The sequence below is a fragment of the Leptonychotes weddellii genome, chromosome 6 (assembly GCF_054177405.1).
Source record: "Leptonychotes weddellii isolate Sample4059 chromosome 6, ASM5417740v2, whole genome shotgun sequence".
Classification (NCBI taxonomy): domain Eukaryota; kingdom Metazoa; phylum Chordata; class Mammalia; order Carnivora; family Phocidae; genus Leptonychotes; species Leptonychotes weddellii.
The window spans coordinates 135,466,800-135,488,549 of record NC_138374.1 but is presented as its reverse complement, the minus strand read 5'-3'; the positions used below and the strand labels follow the sequence as shown (position 1 = coordinate 135,488,549).

Here is a 21,750-nt window from a genome sequence, read left to right as displayed (position 1 = left end):
ACATGTTTTCATTGCTCTCTCTTAGAGCTGTGAGGCAAACAGATTCTCAAGTCTCTCCAAGTACCACGTTCCTCATCTTGAAAAGGCAATGCTAACATTAACCCAGAACTTAACAAAACAAAATACCATCTTTTCTTGTTATAACTGTTTACAATTATTCCTTGGTACAAAGAAAAAAGCTGTAGTTAAAACTCTGAGTACTTAAAGCAAAAAAAGGAATTCTAAGCTCACTCTTTATTGTTTCCTGTCACAGAAGAAAAAAAACCGAGTTAATTAAAGGATAATATTGAAAAAGTAGGCAGAGACTATAGCTTTGAGTTAAGTGAGAAAAAGCTCAGAGCTTATATATTGTAATATGTGTGACTCTGGAACCATATTTAGGATCATTGGGCATTTAGCTTTGGTAAGGAGAAATAGAGTAATTTTAAAATGTAAAAGTTGAAGTTTCCTGGGGAAACTCACATTTTTCCTTGTATTTTATAATCACTTCTGAAAATTGTGTATTTTCTAATTCCTCTCATTATAAAAATTTTGAGGCAGATAACCACATTTTGTGCTTTCTATGCACTGTTTTATGAATAAAAATCACATAATTTATGTTTTCTTTTTAAATGCAAGAACATTCTTAGTTAATTGTGATGAATAGTGCCCCTGTTTTAAAATAAATTAAGTTTATTTAAAGAATCATGACACATGCCCCTCCCTTGTTCCCTTTCTGTTATCTCTCTCTGGTAAAAAAAGTACATGTTCATAACCTAAAGAAAAAGAAATAAAACAAAATAAAATAAAGTGTGGCAAAATAAAGAATATAAAACTGACTTGTAGTAGCTATTGGAATGGTAGGTATGGTGTCTAGGAAATGACCCACCTCTCTCTGGCTAGCCTGTGAATTATAACTTTAAAGAGACAGTAAATCTCACACTTTATCGAATGACAAAACACGAGGTGTAGGGGGGAGTCGTCATGATCTTAATCTGGCAACTTAGAAAAATATATTTCATTTGAAAAATTAAAAAAAACCCTAAAAGTAAAAATCATTTGAGAAATTCTAGGGACTCCTGGGTGGCTCAGTTGATTAAGCGTCCACCTTTGGCTCATGTCATGATCCCAGAGTCCTGGGATTGAGTCCCACATCAGGCTCCCTGCTCAGTGGGGAGCCTGCTTCTCCCTCTGCCTGCCATTCTCTCTCTCTCTGACAAATAAATAATTAAATCTTCAAAAAATTTCTAAAAGAATGCAAGGCAAAAAGCAGATAAGTATATTACATCAGGCATATAAGGTTGAAAATAAAAGAAAACACAAATTACAGTGACTCCAACAAATGGAAAATAGTTTTTATCATTTAATAAAAAAAACTTGGGGAGTCCCTGGATGGCTCAGTCAGTTAAGCAGCCGACTCTTGGTTTCATCTCAGGGCATGATCTCAGGGTCCTGGGATCAAGCCCCCTGTCAGGCTCCGTGCTCAGCGGGGAGGGAGGATGCTTGAGGATTCTCAATCTCTCCCTATGCCCCTCCCCCCACTCACCACGCTCTCTCTCTCTCTCTCAAATAAACAAATCTTTAAAAAACCAAACCCTTGGATACAGGTATTAGCTGGTGTTGGTTCCGCTTCTCCACCATGCGATCAAAGACCCACGATTTTCATTATTTCTGCAGCTACAGCTTCAGTGTGCTGACTCTTCTTCCTCATGTTTGTTACCTTGTGGACTGCTGATGGAGCTCCGGGCATCAAACCCAAGTTCAACAGCAGGAAAGAGGAAGCACCCATGCCAGCTACAACTTTCTCTGAAAAGGAAAGCCTCTCCAGCTGAATTCACCTTCCATTTATTGGACAAAAATATAGGACCACTCTTAGATACAAGAAAAGCTGGTAAATCAAACACATGGCAAAGAGATGCAGACGCATTGCCTGGGTTGGGCATGTTTTCAGCTTGGGAAAAAATTGGGTTGTCACAGCAAAGGAAAACGAGCCATCTACACCAGTGACGGAAAGCAAATGAGAAGGGCTTACACCTGTCGCTGGGCAAGACCATGACACGATGAGAACCATACAAAAAGGCCAGCTGACCTTCTCTAGCTCCTACTTCCGAGAAGGTTGGTATCAAGCACAAGATCCAAGACCGAAATGGCTAGGAAGAGATTAGTGTTCTATGTTGATGTTCTAATAAAGAGTTCTCATACATCCTGATCATCTTTAAAAGGAGTGTGGGGGCACCTGGGTGGCTCAGATGGTTAAGCGTCTGCCTTCGGCTCAGGTCATGATCCCAGGGTCCTGGGATCGAGTCCCACATCGGGCTCCCTGCTCCTTGGGAGCCTGCTTCTCCCTCTGCCTCTCTCTCTATCTCTCATGAATAAATAAGAAAAAAATCTTTAAAAAAAAAAAAAAAGGAGTGTGAACCTCACTGAGTCAACCCAATGACGTGCTGCCATATTTTTAGATCAGATCATTGGAAATGCTGAGTTTTCTAGTGAAGTTATCACCCTTTCCACAGAATTAAGGGTGCTCCGCGCTTAGCTTTCCACGTATGTTCCCGAGTACCTGCTCAGTCCTCCAATCTGTTTGAATAAGAGTGAGTTTGAGGCGTGGCTAGTAGAACAGGCACATCTGTTAGAAGCACATAATCATATGATTTATGACAAAATGATGATAAAGACGGGCCTTAGCATTTATTGAAGCGTTACTGTGAGTTAGCTATTATATGCCAGAAGATCTGAGGCTTCCCCAAGTAACCAAGCTCACACTCTACCAAAGACCACTCTTGGCATCAGCTTCACTCAGAGAAATACAGGACAGAGACACAGCATGCCGCCAAGCGGCATCAGGAACTTCTCTCCTGGGGAAGGAGTGCTGAAAGCAGACAGGGGCTCGTCTCTGGGATTCAAAGTCAGAGGGCAGGGGTGAGGCCATGAGATTCACACACAGGGGCACACCGTCCGCCTTGACTTGGAACTCTCAAGTCCCAAAAGAGATATTGTCTCTTCTAACTGTGCTGTGGGGTCCACGGTTTCCAGGGCTCCCAGCAAAAGGCATGCCAAGTTACAAAGGCAGCCTGAAGCTGTGACTTACCCCCAGTTACTTATAATACTTTCATTATTCTCCCAGTGCAGAGGATTTTTACTCATCAGGGCTCATTTGTACAATAAGCAATGTTGCTTAGCAACATTATCAGGCTTCCAAGAGTCCCGAGCTAGAAAGTTAACGGAAGGTGAATTCTTTCACAGTGTATATGAATATCAAGTCGTCACATTATACACTTTCAATACCTTATAATTTTATTTGTCAGCTGTATTTCAATAAAGCTAGGGGAAGAAAAGTAAATTAATCCAAGGTGAAATTTATCTACAAAGAGAAAAGATGTTAACACTTCACTCCCATGTACATTATTTATTTGATATTTGCAGCAAGCATATGAGGTAGCTGATAATATTTTCATTGTAAGAGGGACTTAGAGGTAAAACTAAGATCAAAGTGAAATTTCTTGGTTTTAGGAGCAGAACTCTTGCATAAAACATCATGCCTTCCATAACTCTATGAAAGGAAAAGAGAACATAATGAGGGGAAGGTACATGGAGCCAATCTCAGAGATGTTTCCTTAAAAGGACATTTAAATTTCATGAAAATAAAGCAACTTACTCTTTTAAAAGTGTCCGATTTCTTTGTTGCTGTTGTTGTTACTTCATTTTAGATCCTGGAAAACCTAAAATGATTCTTGATCAAGTAGTTTTCTTTAATAAACAATCATCTCTTTTCCCCAAAGCCTTCAGAATGAGCGAATACATCAGTTACGACAATTTAAGTTTATGAGTATTTGTTCAATACCACTTTTTTTATTCTTCTACATATCCACAACTAAAGAAAGATTAAATATGGTTCAAATGTGCGGAACAAAACCCTGAGTCAGGGTGTGCAAAATCACCCTAAGCAATTCAAACAGGTTTCCAAAAATCAAAGGAACCTGAAAGAATGTCTATAATTCAGGCTTTGAATCTGAGGCATCTCACTCACTTGAGAGATAGATATCTGCATCCTACCTCTCATTCCTTCTTTCTGTCTCTTATTAAGACATTTTCTGTTCTTGTGCTCATTTGCCTCAGGAGCAAAACTTAAAATATTTAGCAGCTGGTATAACCCAGGTACCAGCTAATTAAAGCAGAAGCTGCCCATCGTGCTGGAGAAGATTCCGAGACCAACCTATATACACGTTTTCTACTGCATTTTACGTACTACGGAATCAACACTCATTAGGTCAATCCCACTGAGAGTCAAGGAAGGGAGATGCAGATGAATATTTAGCCATGTTCACACTGGGGCACGCATGGCTGAATATCAGCATTACGTTTTCCTCCTCTTTGACTTGCAGTGGGTATAGGACGTGTAGAGGTACAGAGTATTGATTAGGTGACATGAGTTTCAGTTCTTGGGGCATAATAATCGTACTTTTGTGATTTCTCATGGAAGTGGGACTTGAGAATTTGGATCTTTGAAACTGCTGCAGTAAAGCCTATATCACTTTGACATATCCACCAGTAAGGCCCCTTTCTTATGTTTTCTCACTTATAAAATAAGAGGGTTGATCCAAAGTAGGGAATTTCAAACTGGCTATGAAACAAGTGTTGCTAGGAAGTTGGAAATTGTGCACGGCAGAGTTGCAACCTAGACATACTCTATCAGACCCTCTACAGATTTTTTTTTTCTGGGAATTTGCATCTTAACAAACCCCCGGGAGATTCGTATGCAGCTAACTCAACCTTAGTTTGGAAACCCTGTACAAGATCAATGATTCATAAACTTTTGTTTGTTTCAGGAGATTCCCAGATGCTATTTAGCAAAACTGCATACTAATTGATACTTATGTTCCCTTTGAGCCTATTTTATGATTCCTTGAGGCGGCACTATTAAGACCCCGTTCCTTCCTGCCTGCTAGGTTCCTCTGTACATCAATCTGGAACATTCCTAGAAGAGTGGCATCTGCCCAGGACCAACTTTCTGAGAGCATCCTTCACCTCCCTGTTCCTCAGGCAGTAGATGGCTGGATTGAGGAATGGTACGATGACCGTATAGAGCACAGAAATGACCTTGTTGTGGTTGAAGGTGTACATGGCGCGGGGCCGCGCGTAGATGAAGAGGGTGGAGGAATAGTAGATGACAACCACGGCCAGGTGACAGGCGCAGGTGGAGAAGGCTTTGCGACGTCCCTGGGCAGTAGGAATCCTCACGATGGCGGCAATGATAGCGGTATATGATGAAACCACAGCCAACAGAGGGAGCAGGATCATCACCAGAGCCAAGAGGAAGTCTACTAGTTCTGCTTGCTCCTTGTCAGAGCAGGTGAGGTTGAGTAGGGGAGAGATATCACAGAAAAAGTGGTTGATGATGTTGGGTCCACAGTAGGACAGTCGGGAAATGAAAAGAAGCTTCATCATGGAGCTGAAGAAACCACTACCCCAAGAGGAAGCAGCAAGGCAAGTGGCCAGGCTGGAAGGCATGAGACTAGGATAACGGAGGGGCTCACAGATGGCCAGGTAGCGATCATAGGCCATGACCGCGAGCAGGACACATTCAGTGCAGGCCAGGGCAATGAAGAAGTAGAGTTGGGTCATACAACCTACATAGGAAACCCTACAGTCCTGGGTAAGAAATGCCCCCAAAAGACAGGGAACTGTGACATTGATGTACCACAGCTCCAAGAAGGAGAGGTGGGCAAGGAAAAAGTACATCGGGCGGTGAAGGCTTGGAGTGAGCCAGATTGTGGAAATGAAGAGTGTGTTCTCCAACAGTGTCAACAGGTAGATTGTGAGGAAGAGGACAAAGAGGAGTAACTGGAGGGGTGGAGAGGTAGGGAAGCCCACCAAAACAAACTCTGCTATGTGGCCTCCACTCAAATTTCCCATCGTCTCTGTCCACCTGCCTCCCTGAAAAATAACAGGAAGAACAAGATGTTGAGAGACAGGAGGACCAAACTGCTCACCTCCCCCCAACCCCAGATTACAACCTTCTGAAGATGCTCAATAGCTCAATAGTACGCTATCGATCAGTGGAACATCACTTATCTCCCTCACTTTGCTGTTTCATCTCCCACCTCAAGGGAAAAGTTCTCAAACTTGAGGATTGTACTCGATAATTTAGCGATCTTAACTGCATTTGATAAATGCTTGCCGAACAGGTCTTAATATTTCAATTCTTGTTTTCTTATCCATGACATGCTCTTCCTTCACTTCCTGCAAAAATGTAAGCCCCATAGCATCTGGACTCAGTATTTGTTGAGTGAATGAAGAAAAGAAGGAGAGATAGCAAGCTGGAGCCTGAGGGATTCTTTCTCCAGGGAAAGAGGAAGTAGAAGCTCAAGGACATCACTGAGCTGTAGGCTAGGCAGCATGGGAGGAAGGAGGGTTGGTTTGGGAAATATCCACTCACAGCTAGTGAAATAATTCAGTACAGATGAGCTAAAAGTTCTTTTTTTAAAAAATATTGTTATTATTATTTAGAGAGAGTGCAAGTTGGGGAGTGGGGCAGAGGGAGAGAGAGAGAGAATCCTGAGCAGCCTACACATGGGGCTCGATCTCACAACCCTGAGATCATGACCTGAGCTGAAATCAAGAGTCAGATGCTCAAACAACTGAGCAACCGAGGTGCCCCATTTTTTAAAATATTTATTTATTTATTTATATTTATTATTTTGAGAGAGAGAGAGAGAGTGATCTAAAAGAGTTCTGCTCCAAAAAAAGAATTATTTTTCCATTCATTTTACAACTACTTTTTAGTGCATTTTCTGTGCTAGAATTAGGTTGTCTCATTCCAGGACTGGTATAGTAGGTTGAAACATGGACCCCCAAGTGTGCCCACACCCAATCTCCAGAACCTGTAAATATTACATCCTCTGACAAAGTCTTCGCAGTGTGATTACTTTAAGGCTATTGAGATGGTAGTCTACCCTGGATTATTCAGGTGGACCTTAAATACAATTTCAAGGGTCCTTATAAGAGAGAGGCGGAGAGAAACGTCAAGTAGACACAAGCACTGTAGAGAAGGCACTGCGGAGGTGGAGCAGGGAGAGAGTTGAAGACGCTGGCCCTGAGGACTGGAAGCCGTGGGACTGCAGTCCGAAGAATGCCAGCAGCGGCCAAGGGCAAGGAGTGGATTCTGCCCTGGAGCCTCCAGAGGGAATACAGCCTGGCCGTACCTTGCATGCTGATTTCACACTGCTGACCTCCAGAACGGAGAGAAAGAATAAATCTCCGTTGTTTTGAGCCCCCACGTGTGTGGAACTTGTTACAACGGGAACAGAAAACTCTTACAGCCGTTGAGGCATCAGATTGGAAGAGACCATCGTATGCCTCCCGACCTCCCTTCTGAACCTGGCAGTCTCCTCTCCATATTGTCAGCGGAGGGCACCTGACAAACACGGAAATCTGACTTGAGATTGGATCGCGGGCTACATATCATCACGCTTTCTCACTTTTGGTGGGACTTAACATTTTTATCTTTAAGCAACATAAAAAATATATCATCGTGATAGGGCTGCCTGGAGACGGAGGGCAGCTGCATGTGTGGGGAGCACAGACGTACAGAGAAGCTCAGTCAGGATGCTGTGTACCTGGAAGCAACGTAACACTCACTGTGTGTCAACTATACTCAAGTAAAAAAAAAAATAAAACGAAAACAACAGCAACAACTAAAACCCCATTCCCAACCACAAAAGACAAAACAAAATAACAACATATCAGCTTGCAAATTGTAAACTTGACATCAATTTTTTTTTGTCATGCATTTAAATTGTTGCATGGACTCTAATGTCCACTGCATGTGAGTATTGACATTTTAAATTAAATTATCATATCACTCCTTTCTATGTTCGGTGAAATCTAAATATTGGTTCTATAATACCTGTGGAAACTTGTTTCAACAAATTACGTGAGTGCATGTGTCTTTAAAAAATGGAAATTTTATACTATTTTTCTCACTGAACTCATAATTCAAAGTATTGTAATGTATTTTTATAATTACAAGCCTTTTACCGATTTCTTTATATCTATCTGCATGGTTTTTTTGTTTCTTGTACTCTGGAGGCTATAAATGTTTTGAAAAGATTTTCTATTAGATTTTATTCTGTAATCAGCATACATTTCACCAAAACAATAAAAATATATGATAAATTTTAAATTATGCTATTTTTTATTGGCATATCATTTTATAATAACGTGGACTGCACTTTTTCTCAATTCTTGTGTGTATCCGTGAAAACCACTTATCATCAGAATGAGAGCAGTTTCAGAATCCATTCCATTCTTATTTTTCATTTTGGAGATATAAACACTGCAGAAGTAATTCACGGGAATAAATGGCATTGATACACCACAGCTCGGAGGATGGAGGTCATTTTGTTATAGTAATAACACTAAATTATTTGAACTTTCTATTAGTTATGTGCCAGACATTACACAGTCATCGATCAGCAAAATGGTTTCTATTGATCTATTAGCTGACAACTCAATCAGCTGCCATTCAGTTGTGTTGAAAGAAATAGACTGGAAACGGCGGACTTGCGAAAGGACGTGCTGCCCCGAACTGTCCTTTCCCTCCCCCACACTAACCTTCCGCTGCCCCACTTCCACACGGTGGGTTGGTTACGCCTTCCTTTGTACCGAGGGAGAACAGGTCTTGAAAGGCAAAGAGGGAAAGGAGAAGAAATACTTTCTCTAGCAGACCAATTCTAAAAAGAGCCGATAAGACATTTGAAGACCAGGTGATAATTCCCTTGGAATGATTCATACCTGGATCTTGGAAAGCCTTTTTGCACCCTCCACTGTGCATAAACCCGGGTTTGGAAAACTGACTTAATGCATCAGATACTTTTCTGAGAGCAAGTTTGGAGAGGGGGACCAGGCAGCAAGCGGGGGGACAGGATATGAAGGAAGCACAGCACGCCCTGGGGTGAAATATAATAGAGGATGGGAACAACTCTAAAAGGATGGCTGGAAATGCCCAAAGCCAAGTTAAGGGCATTTGATGGTGCCAGAGACTGAGAAATGATGACACAAAGTCTGAGAAGGGACCTGCCCTCACCCTCTATTCTCGGTATACAGAGCAGTGTCTAGAACAGGGCAGACAACTAAAACATTGGTGGGCTGAGTTTCAGCCTTGATTTGTATAATCTTGAATCATTTACTTCATTTGGATACATATTTTGTAACATACAATTACTGAATACAAGCTAGAGTTCTTTCCAGCTGCAGCGCTGCATGAGATTTGTTTGAAAGTCCTGAGGGTGGTCGGGGGGAAGGGGGGAAGAAGCCGTTAGAAAGGAGGTAGAGAGTGGGAAGCAGCCTGGAAAATACACGGTCTGGTTTCAAGTGTGTTTGAGGCCAGTCTTGCTCTGTAGCCCCCTGTGCCTTAAGTTGTCTGCTTGTTCCATCACAAGCCTGCAAAACGGGTCCCTTGCACCCAGAGGTGCCCAAGACCCTAGCTCCTGCCCACTCCTCAATATCACGTTCCATCACCATCGTCCTCGGTTTCCAGCTAAGTCGTTGAAAACAAAATTCTGTTTGCTGCTCAGACTGGCCTGCTGTTGCCAAGGACTTTCCCCCTCCAGCCGGAGCAACTCTGGCCCCTCGCCCCTATGACCCCATCTCTCCCTGCTTTCTGCTCCTGACTCCAGACCCACCCCCCCCTTTCCGAGGAGGCCCCTCCTAGACAGAGTGCTTCTGACTCGGGCACTCAGATGCCTCAGGGAGCTCTGAGTTACCCATGCGCTGTGTGCACTGATCCTTTGTGTTGTTTGTTCCTTGTTTTTCCTTGTTTAACTTCTGGGCCACGTCTTGTCCCCCTTGTCGGTCTTGGAACAACAGCCTTCCTCTGCTGCAAGGGAGATACTTTTTGGAGGTCAAGGCAGCATTCTACCCTGAAGGCAGCTCGGGACAGGTGAGCCTGAATTTCAACATTCACAGTGATAAACTCTTTAAAAACATCCTTCTGGTTTGACAGCTTAGGTTCCAGAGAACAATTAACGAGGAAGATCTCTAGGATTATGCCATTGCCTTTCCCTGTAGAACCAAGAGCAGCTCCTTATGCATACTCAGGACTGTGAGAGGCTGTCGGATTCATTTTGCCAGAGCTCCCCTGCTCCCTTCCAGGTCCCCTCCCCCATCTATCACCTGCCACCCCTCCAGGTGAGCCAGAACTCTTTAAGACACCTCTGTGCTCTACCTCTGGTCTTCTGCACATGAGTAGACATCATGAACATCAGTTCTTTTGTGAAGACTTTGCCCAGGAGTCCCTTACATCTGCTCTTGAGACTAGGACTCTATTAACAGATCTACTAACAGATTGGGGTAATTACGCATTGACGTGCATTTTCCCTCCTCAAGAGCAGAAACTTCACTGGTTTCTCTAGCCTCATTAAGTGCAGTGCTTTGCATATAGTAGGTAAAAAATAAACCTCTGTTGAATGAGCTAGTAGATCAATAATGTAATAATCTAGGAGCTTGGGAAATTGATGCCCCGTCTCTATTTCAGAGGGAGAAGGCTGAACCTGTTTTCTTATCTATCGAACAGGGATACTGACGTCTGCCATCCTTACTTTATTATGCTGTGACAAAGACATGATCTGTGTGAGGATGATTTGCCCACAGTGTGAAACATACTTACTATTTTCAAATGCATTGGTGATTCCAGAGGTCTGTGGGCTTGAAACCGGGCAGACATCACTGGGGTCACCCTGCTTGCCATTTATAGCAACACACCTGCCTGGACTCCTGGCTGCGCCTCTCCAAACATACCACCTCCTCCACGCCATGGATGTGGAGCCTGACCGGCACTTGCCGGCCCCCGGTGGCCCCCACAGGAAGCCACACAAACCTTCGTCCGGAGACACATAGGGCAGGGCTCTGCACACAACCATCTCCCGTGTTCAGAGAATGAAGAAATGAATTCTTCATTTGATTATCACAAATTGAATAATCGTAACTCAGTAAACAATTTGGTGACTCAAAAGTTGAGTTCTGTCTGGAAACGTAATTACTGTCCTAGCCTGTGTCCGCGTGGCACATTGAGAAGACATGACAAAACTGACACGATGTGCGAGGTACTGAGAGCTTTTCACATGCTAGCTTAATCCCCCCAACAGCCCCATGAGTCCAAGCACCTTTGTCCCTTTTTAAAGATGATACAGAGATAAGAGTGATTTTTTTCTTCAAGACCACACAATCAGGAAGTTGTGGAGCTGGATATACCCGGAAAATCTGGCCATGGAGATACGACAGCAAACTTTGTCACCACCCCATACGTGCTCTCGGGCGTAAGCAGCTGTCCATTGGTGCAGCCAGATGGACTCAGGTAAAAACAGAGGTTTGTTGTTGGCTCATCTGTGTTCAGCAGACAAATTCAATCAACAGTTTTTTAACACCTCATTTGAATTTGGGCTATGAAGCTATGGACTGAACTTGGTAGATACGGCTTTGGTCCTGCATACGGCAAGGAGGGTGCTACTCTCCAAACATGCCAAGCTAGGTCCCCACCTGTCCTACCATCAACCTCTGCTCTCAGGATCTCCCCTTTCCATACACAATCCTGTCCTCTCCAACAAGTTCACAGATCTCCAGCACTTCGCTTACGGAGCTGAGAAACACCCCTTATACCTGTGGACATTTTAATGTACCGCTCAGGCATCAACTCCATAACTGTACACATCTGAATATTAGTAAAATAGCAGGGTTCTCAGTATGAGATGTTTGCATGACTAAGCTTGTTCAGATTTTAAGCCAATCGAGCATCTGGAGAAATTCAAGAGATTTTCAGGATTATGAGGGATCTGGAAGCCATAGGGAATGAATGAGGCTCTCATGCATCAAACCTGAGTGAGGCAAAAGTTTCTCACAGAGGTTTGCCTAGTTCTTTGCTTGCCTGACCTCTGCATTCATTCACGTGCCCTATCTTTGGATGTTTGTCAGTAGGCTGGTTACCTGTTGCTTCTGGACAGGTGCAGTCAGCCCCAGCTCGTCAGTAAAGCTGCCTTTTCATGTTGGTCTCTGAATCATCTGCGGTATGGCAGGACAGACGCTTGGCAGATGAGCCCTGAAGCAGACAGGGACAGCGGTAGCCAGCTCTTGTCACCTCATCATCGGGGACATAGTCCCTTAGGACACATTGTCATGGTGACCTACCTCTCCCCAACAAGACTGGGTCCAAGGCACTCAGAGGCCATTCTACAACGAAAGAGCGAAATCTGGAGGGACATAGCCCTGGAGGGAAGCAGAATAAAGCTGTTGACTTCACTGCCTGTCCTAAGACAGACTTAATGACAATTCGAGTTAAAGTCCATCTGGCGTCCTTAAGATTGAGGAATTAGAACAATAAAGTAAGAGAGTTCCAGATAAATTAATTGACTGGTGTTTTAGATCATTACATTTTTTTGAGAAAATATCTGTCAACCTCGGACCACCTTGCATCAGTATTATTTGTCTGTTCACCAGTGAGGAAGAGATGCTTCATCTCCTGTTCATACATTGACAGGATCGAATGGGGGAAGTGTCTTTCCCTTCTCTCCCCTTTTCATGTCCGTTCGTGAATAGCACTGGGCTAGGAGGGGGCCCAGGGGGGCCCAGGGACTGAGGCTGGGCAGGGAAGTCATTTCAGGTGCCAGATTCCTGGCTCAAATCTGAATCTGCTTCTCACAATGAGGGTTTTTTCTTGTCCCACACCTCTGGGTACCTGCCTGCATTTCATGCCCAGGCAGTTTCTGCACTTCTCTGTCTACTGGAGCAAATGAGGCAGATTACCTCCTCCGGTATGTGCTGATCTCCCCGTCACTGGAAGTGTTCAAGCAGAGGTCGAATTGATGTGGGAAACAAAGGCAGAAGGAAATGTAGATACAATAAAACATCCTTATAACCTGCAGCCCATTGACAAATACTTGAGACAGGCAGAGTATAACCTTCCTCAGGGAAGCTCCCAGCTGTCGTGCTGTCCTTAATGCTTTGCTAGAGGGAAAAACCACCTTAGCTTGACAATAGCAAGGCCTCCAGGGTCCTGTGACTCTTCTTTAGTGTATGAAAGTCCTTGTGGCAACCCCCCTTTGTCTTCACTTCCCCCAACTCACAAGTATATAATCTGCCTTTCCTCCAACCCTGGTGCAGCAGCTCTTTCTGCCCAAGGGTCCTGTCCCCATGCTTTAATGAAGTCACCATTTTGCGCCAAAGATGTCTCAAGAATTCTCTCTTGGCCCTCGGCTCTGGACCCCAACCCACCAAACCACATCAAAATGACCTCCTGTTTAGGATGCAATATTGGGAAGGGAGCAGAGTGCACTAGAAGTAATTTCTCACTCCTCTCTGCAAAACAATAGGGCTACAAACAATAGTACTTTGCAAATTTTTTGATTAGATGATGCCATAAGGATTGGGAGAATTACAGTTATCTCTGCAGGTTTTCAGCCTGAGTGGTGAGGAGTGAGAACTCTCAGAACTAAAACACAGGAGGAACAACAGGAGAAATCAGTGATGAATTCACTCTTGACATATGAAGCCCAAAGAAATGCAGCAATATTTGAAATGTTGGCCTGGATCTTAGGCCTGTCTTCAGATTATAAACCTGGAAGTAATAAAAAGTAATCACGAGTATGACAGAAATAGACATGATAGATGTAACTAGAGGAACAGAATCTAGAGAGAGAGGAAGATGAATAGACACGCTTGAGGAGTGGTCTTTGGCAGACCAAAGAAGGAAAAAGACCAAAAATTAGCCAAGAAAGGAATCACAAGAGTGCAGATCAGATAGTTTCAGGAAGGGGAGGGTGTTCACATCAAGAGAAAGTGAAGTGAAACAGAATGAGCTGCTCTTTCGCTTCTTCCAATGGATCAGGAAAAAAATACACAGTTGCCATGTGGTGAGCACTTACTATATAGTGGACACATTGTTAGGAATTTTATAAATATAACATTTAATTATTTGAACAATACAGGGTAGCTGCAATTTCAATGACCAAAACCCCCCAATTAAAGCGGCTTAAGTAATAGAATTTTATTTCTCTGTCATACAACAGTACGGTGACAAGCAGTTGTGACTGGCAGGTGCGCTGGGCAGGTTGGCTGCACAAGGTTGCACAAACCTCACGTGGGTGGGTGGGCTCTGCCATCCTCAGAATAAGGCTTCTGCAGCTGGGCCCAGGATACCTAGTTTTCTTCCTTTGTCTTTTCCTGGCCACACCCAGCTTTTAGCCAAATTGTTGCTCTATGGTTTTTAACCTGCCCTGGAGCATATGTTGCTCATAATAAAAACAAATGCAGGCTCCTTTGCAGGGGCAGCTCCTGAGGTCAGTATCTGAGGTTTGTTGGGACCCCCACAGCTCCTCCTGGCTGACTTTCCTGGGCTTCTTCAATGAGGCTGAGACACTGAGGCAGAGCTGTGTTGTCGGGGGACAATGGCCCTTGATACGGCTGAAACCATCTAGTCCTCTTGTGTGGTCTGTGTCCTGGGCGCTCCCACAGATCTCCGTGAAAACTCTAGTCTGTGTTATATCCATTGTCTGGCCTTTCCACAAGGAGAATGTGAGTTTCTTGGAAGAAGAAAAAAAAACTTTCCTTTGTGTTTTTGTTTTCGCCATAGCCAGGGCAGTGTCTTGGACGGAGTAAATTCTTAAAAGAAATGGAAGAAACATTTTGCACATTTCGGTTGAGAACAGAAGCCACTTGACGTCTGAAAGATGTTAGGATTCAAAGCCAACAGCCAATAAGGAATTCTTGAGACGTCTTTGGTGCAAAAGGGGGTTTTATTAAAGCATGGGGACAGGACCCATGGGCAGAAAGAATAGCACTGGGTTCATGGCCCATTATATACTTTCAAGTTGGGAGCGGATTAGGGAGAGTGTTAAGTCTAAGGAATTTTGGAAACAAGGTTTCCAGGACCTTGAGTGGGCTAGCTATTGTTGGGAAAACGTCACTTATTACTGTCTAATAAAACCTGAGTCATTAGACCCTTCAGATGTATATCGGTGGGCCATGTCCTTGGGGAATGATTGCCAACATGTATCTTGGGGGTTTAGAGATAAAGCTTCCAAAGGAATCTCTGTATGTTAAAGAAGACTTCTAGGATCCTAGAAGGTCGGAATAATGTTAAGCTAAGATTGCCTTTTACCCTTAGCAAAGTATTAACATCGAGGCAGCTGAGCTCCTACAGAAATGTCACTCTCCTGTTTCAAGGACTCGTCATTGGGCTGCAAGTAGTAAGGAAGTTTAATTTTAATTTTGCCTCTGTTTCCCACATCACACTGATCTCTTATTTTATTTCTTCATTGATTTATTATATCATTTTATTATTATATTTCTTATTGACAAGACAGAATATCTTAATGCTCTGTATCAAGAAACTTTCATAGTACAAAATTTAGCAAAATCTAATGAGAAATTAGGCCAGAGACAAAGGCTTTGGGTTGTAACCTGTCTTTTAGATTGTCTAAGAAAGATACAGCCTAAAGGGGGAAAAGGAGTATGCATACTTCCCATGGGTGGAAGTTTGTAGCTGCATTTACCATTTTTATTGCTATAACTTTATCACTGCCGGCTAATACTCTGTAGGGACATACTACAGTTTATTTGTCTATTCTACTATTGGGGAATATTTGAGTAATTTCCAGCTTTAGTCTATTGCAGACATTGTTTCTTTGCTACCTAAGAGTAAAGAAGTAGATACCTGGACCTTAGATATCTCCAAAGTAAGTGAGTGTTAATACCAGACTGTTCTCTGCAGGGACTGAGCCCATAAACACTCTCTCGGGAACACACACGACTTCTGCGGCCACGCTCCATACCCCGGCTCTTCCAGTACTCACTGCCCAAGTCCATGACCATGCTTACCGATGAGATGAAGCACCTTTATACATATTTGTTGGACATTTGAATATTTTCTTTTAGGAAGGATCTCTTCACAGCTCTTGAACATTTTTGCTATTGATAGGATTGTTCTATTATTTTATTTTATTTAATTTATTTATTTATTTTAGTTTTTGGTAGGGATTATATATATACTGCGTAAGAACCTTTTGCCAATTGTATGTGTTATATATATTTTCTCTCATTCTGTGGAATTCCTCACTTAGTCTTTATATTTTAAAATAAAACACAGATTCAGAAAATCATCCAAACAAATATAGAGCTTAGTGAAATTTTTATTACCCCAACACCTTTATAATCACTGCTGAGATCAAGGACAAGAACTTTGCCGGCTGGGAGTCCCTCTGTGCACCCCTCCCTCCAAAGTAATCACTATCCCAAATTTTACATTAATCTTTTCCTTAAATTTCTTTTCAGTTTTATGTGGCTTGCCTATCCACTTGCTGAATAACGCTTTTTTAATGAACAAAATTTCTCGATTTCAATTTAATCGATCTTCTCATTTTTAGTTAAGATTTTAATGTCCACTTTAAACAATCTTTTCATGTCCTAAGGATATTATGAAGGTAATTTTTTTATATCAGCAATAATTTTAATATATTTACAAGTTTTATTGTTTTGTCTCTCAAGTTCAGGTTTTGATATCCACAAATTGATTTTGTTGCTGTTGTTATTTATGGAGACAGGTTTCCTCCATATGGATATGCCTATATGGATATGCAATTTTCCTAGCATGAGTTTTTGAGAGATCTGTTGTTTTCTAACCACTCTGCAAAGCCATATTTATCATAAAGTCAATGCCTGTGTGTGCATGGGTCTTTGGGAGCTCTCCTGTCCTCTGCTGATCTGTTTGTCGCTTGGGCCAATTCCACACAGTAGCTGCATGAGTCTTGATATTTGGTAAAACAAATCATGTTAAGTTCTTCTTCAAGAATGTCCTGGCTATTTGTAAATCCATTTAAATTTTAAATCCCCTTATAGTTTTCATACACAAAAAAGGACACTATTAGGATTTTCCCTGGGATTTCTTTGAAACATAGATTAGCATGGGGAGAATGGAGATCCGTACCACACTGAGTCTTCTAATCCATGACAAAACCTATCTCATCATTTACGTAGGTCATTTAAAGTTATTTTAATAACGCTTCACAGTTTTCTATGCAGAGACCTTGCATGTCTTTTGTTAAATTTATTCCTAGGGCTTTGATATTTTCAAAGCTTCAAAATGTGATATATTTTTGTAAATCAGATTCCAATTGTTGCTAATGTTGGGGATGCAGTCGATGCATTTACGTGCCTTGTTCCCAGGCCTATATTGCAGGTAATTCTAATGACTGACTGATCTGCAGATTATTTTTGGATTTTTCTAGCATATGAAATTTTATAATTCATGATAACTGACCAGTTTTCTTGCTTTATATTCCTTCTGCCTTTTGCTCCTTTCTCACTTCACTGTCTGGAATAAGATGGCAAAGACATGATGGGAGAAGCCATTTAGCACAGACTCATTTACCTGTTTCACCACCAAGTGAGAAGCTGATTGTCAGGTGTCCACGATGCTGGACGCCTGAAACCAGTGTAACGTTTCGTGTCAACTTGGACTCAGATACAGAAGAAGTTCAATAGCTTCATGAGCTTAAGGAACTTTCTTTTAGTTCCTAGTATGCTAACATGTTTTATTGATTCCCTGAATGGATATTAAATTTTGTCAAAAAATTTTTCTTCATCAATTAAAATAATTACATAATTAATATCCTTTATTTTGATAACATGGTAAATTATATTGATTGATTTCAAATGTGCCAATCTTGCATTTCTGGACTAAATCCAACTTGAGTTTTACTTAGAGTCTGTGTCTATGCTCCTGAGTGAGAATTCAAGGTGTAGTTTCTACATTGTACTGGCCCAAAAGATGAGTTGGGGAGTTTACTCTTTTCTGTCCCGTGGGAGGTTTAGGGCAAGTTTGGCATAACCTCCACCTCAAAATTTTGGCAGAATCTACTAGTAAAGCTAGTGAACCAACCCAGAGGTTGGTTGGTTGGTTGGTTTTTAATGTGGAATATATTAAAATTCAATTTCTTGAGAATTAAATAGCTGTTTTCCCTATGTAAGCTTTAATATATGTCCTATAGGAATTTTCCCACTTTCCATAAGTTCTCAAATTTATGTTCATGAAGTCATTCACAACATTCTCTTATCTTTTATGTGGGTGTGACCTGAGAAATGCCCCAATTTTCATTCCCATCATTGTTTATGTATATGTCCTGTCTTTATTTCTTCATCAATCTCACCAGAGAATAATATGATTCATTGATATTTTCAATATTCCAACTTTTGACTTTTTGAGTCACTGTACTGTATACTTATTTAATTAATTTCTGCTCTTATCCATTCATTTTTTCTTTATAATATTTTTGTGTTCATTTAATTATTCATTTCCCAAATTCCTGAGATGAATGCTCAGGTTATTAATCTTCAGTGTGTGAACTTTTTTAATATGCATTTTGAAGGCCCTATATTTCCATCTGAATACTGAAAAGCTATATCCCATAAGCTTTGACTTGTAGTATTTCCATCTTGTCCAATTCAAATCTTTTTTCTAGTATTCATAAGATTTTTTATTTGATTCATGATGCATTTAGAAGTGTGTTTCTTGATTTTTAAACATATAGGTATTTTCCAGTTCCCATTTAGTTACTTATTTCTATCTCGACAATGAATGGGCAACTAGCAGTGTCTGCCCCAGTCACCATATCAGGTATATGCAAGTTAATTGGTCCAAATTCAAGTTCAGGAACTTGAGTCTAGGCTTCATCATATTTCGTACACCCACCATGAGTGGGTAAATTGTTAGCATCTATTTCCAAGATTTTATGGCTTCCCTTTGTTCCACCCCATTCTCAGGGGTGGAACAAAAGTCGAGGAACACTTGTCATTGGGGAAGTGGCCCCGATTGAAGGGGATGCGTCTTCTGCCTGCACACATGCCACAAGAATGGTCCCAGGGAAGAAAATAGAGTCGTGGCAAGAGGTAACCATAATCAGTGTGTGTTCGTAATATTTTCCATCTGTTATCTCATTTATCTTTATAATATCCTGGTAAGTAATGCAGTTCAGACATTGCCCCTACACTTTTTATATGTTCGATGTACATCAAACCCTAATACAAAGGTTATGTCCATCATGAGAAGGCACAGATTTGGTTAACAGCAGAACTGAGCAAAGAATTCTGAAAATTCCCAAGGCTTGTGTGTTTGAATATTCCATAAGATCACTTGCTACTCTTGTGTGAAATAACCTCCACAATGCTTCTCATTCTAAGTCTTCTGGGTAATATCAAGATCTGATGCTGTGTTCATCTGGTTTCCTTCATTACACATTATATGTCTGCCGAAATGATTCCAAAACACCTGCCACTGTCAAACCCTTCAATGGCATGATGTGTGTGTGTGTGTGTGTGTGTGTGTGTGTGTGTTAACAATTGCTTTTGAATATCGTCACCCTAAAGAAAATGGAGTTATTTCCAGCCCTCATCCATGGACTCTGCCAGTCGTAAGACATGCCCTGCCCCCTTGATGGATCGATGCTCCAAGATATCCTGTATATTCAGAAGGGAGCGTCTGTCACTGGAAGGACACAGTCATGAACAATGTTTTTAAAAACCTTCAGTAATCAGGGGCGCCTGGGTAGCTCAGCCAGTTAAGCATCTGACTCTTGATTTTGGCTCAGGTCGTGATCTCAGGGTCATGAGATCAAGCTCCGAGTCAGGCTCTGTTCTCAGCTCGGAGTCCACTTGAGAATCTTTCTCCCTCTCTCTCTGCCCCTGCCCCCATTCATGCTCTCTCTCTCTCATTAAATAAATAAAATGTTAAAAAAAAAAAAAAAAAACCCTTCAGTCATCAGTATGGCATGGGACTTAACAAATAGAGATATCAATCCAGATGTGCACAAATAGACAGTTGATGATTTCTACATAGTGTATCACCTACTAGAAATGGTTTATCTCCTGGGAGGTACGGCTCAACGCCTCACAACGTTGCCAAGAAAAATTCCTCAGCCATTGTATCTTTAGATATTTTTAAGCATCTCTTAGTGTTGTGGTCACAATGGTTATTTTCTCCTTCTACAGCTTCTTGCTTTTGCCCTTCCATCCGTGATGCAGGACGCCCAGAGGCTGACCAGCAGAAGCCAGGAGCAGCAAGCAGAAGTATGAGTCGTTGAACACTTTCTTAACAAGCTAAGTAAGTGTTTGTGATGCTTCAGTTCCCAGACTCATTCTCTGGATTCCTACATGACAATCTGGAAAAAGGCAAAGGGCACAGGCTTCTCCTGATGTCACAGGGTAAATGCCTACTGACGTTGGGCAGTCAGTCATGCAGCAATAATCCAAGAGTTATTTATTCAAGGAATTCCTCTTTCCAAGCACCTTTCTTAAAGCATTCTTCATGTCCTTATTCCTGAGGCTGAAAATAAGGGGACTGAGGAAAGGGGTAATGACCGTGTAAGGGACAGCCATGAGTGTGTCATCTCCTCCCGAGGCTTCTGGCTTCAGATAGACAATAGCTGCAAACCCAAAGTGGACAACAACCACTGTGAGATGCGAGACGCAGGTACGTAAAGCCTTTTGCTTGCCCTCGGCTGACGGGATCCTGAAGACAGTGGAAAGAATGAACACGTAAGTGATGACGATGAGCAGGAAGGTGCCCATCAAGCCTGACACTGAGATCATCGTCACAATGGATTCTGTGAGGTCGCTGTCTAGACAGGAGAGCCTCACCACTGCCTGCATGTGGCAGAAAAAGTGTTGGACAAGTTTGGGGCTGCAGAAGGAGGCCCTGAATATCAGCGCAGTCTCTATTAGAGAGATAAGGAAGCCTCCAGCCCAAGCAGAGGCCACAAGTTGTCCACACACCACATTGGTCATAAGCAGTGGATACCTGAGAGGGTTGCAGATGGCCAGAAAGCGATCATATCCCATCAAGGTGAGGACGATGCAATTGGTGCCACCGAGTCCCAAGAAGAAACACATCTGCAAGCCACACCCCGTGACTGAGATGCTTCTGTTCTCAGTCAGCAGATCTGCCAGCATCTTGGGGATGATGGTCAGTGTGTAGCAGGTCTCGGAGAAAGAGAGGGCACCAAGGAAGAGGTACATAGGGGTGTGGAGAGATCTGTCCACCCAAGTTAGACCCATGATGGCCAGGTTACCTGTGAGGGTGAGAAGATAGAGGCAAAGGAAGACCATGAAGAGGAATATCTGCCCATGTGGGTACACGGAAAAACCAACAAGAATGAATTCTTTCAGGATTGTCTGGTTGACCTTCATTGTTTGCATGTCTGAAATCTGAAAGAAACAACAAATAAATACTCCATTCTCCATTATTCTTTGAAAAATTATGTTGTGAATAAGACAGATGATCAGAATTATAATTACTGACTGATTTTTCATTTAATTTAGCAAAACACCATGTGTATATAGGCTATGTGTTTTCCTAATTTTTAACTCACTTGTTACACCTTTATTCAGTGACCAATTCCTGATCACTTATTGGGTGACAGAGATGCCTTCTGGCTTATTTTTTAATTATTTTTTTAAATTTTTATTGTTATGTTAATCACCATACATTACATCATTAGTTTTTTTTTTGAGACTTTTAAAGTCTTTATTTATTTTTTTTATTCTTATGTTAATCCCCATACATTACATCATTAGTTCTAGATGAAGTGTTCCATGATTCATTGTTTGTGCATAACACCCAGTGCTCCATGCAGAACGTGCCCTCCTCAATACCCACCACCAGGCCAACCCATCCTCCCAACCCCCTCCCCTCTAGAACCCCCAGCCTGTTTTTCAGAGTCCATCGTCTCT

The 21,750-nt window shown here is 42.1% G+C and overlaps 2 protein-coding genes across 2 annotated transcripts; both read right to left on the bottom strand.

Annotated features, from left to right (window-relative positions):
* Positions 1-4,847: 4,847 nt before the first annotated feature.
* Positions 4,848-6,007, bottom strand: OR6P1 (olfactory receptor family 6 subfamily P member 1). Its single transcript, XM_006751486.2, has one exon. The coding sequence runs from the start codon at positions 5,890-5,892 to the stop codon at positions 4,939-4,941; it is 954 nt and encodes a 317-aa protein (XP_006751549.2). The 5' UTR covers positions 5,893-6,007; the 3' UTR covers positions 4,848-4,938.
* Positions 6,008-20,106: 14,099 nt separating this feature from the next.
* On the bottom strand, positions 20,107-21,261 carry OR10X1 (olfactory receptor family 10 subfamily X member 1). Its single transcript, XM_006740867.3, has one exon. The coding sequence runs from the start codon at positions 21,259-21,261 to the stop codon at positions 20,275-20,277; it is 987 nt and encodes a 328-aa protein (XP_006740930.2). The 3' UTR covers positions 20,107-20,274.
* Between the last annotated feature and the right edge of the window lie 489 nt (positions 21,262-21,750).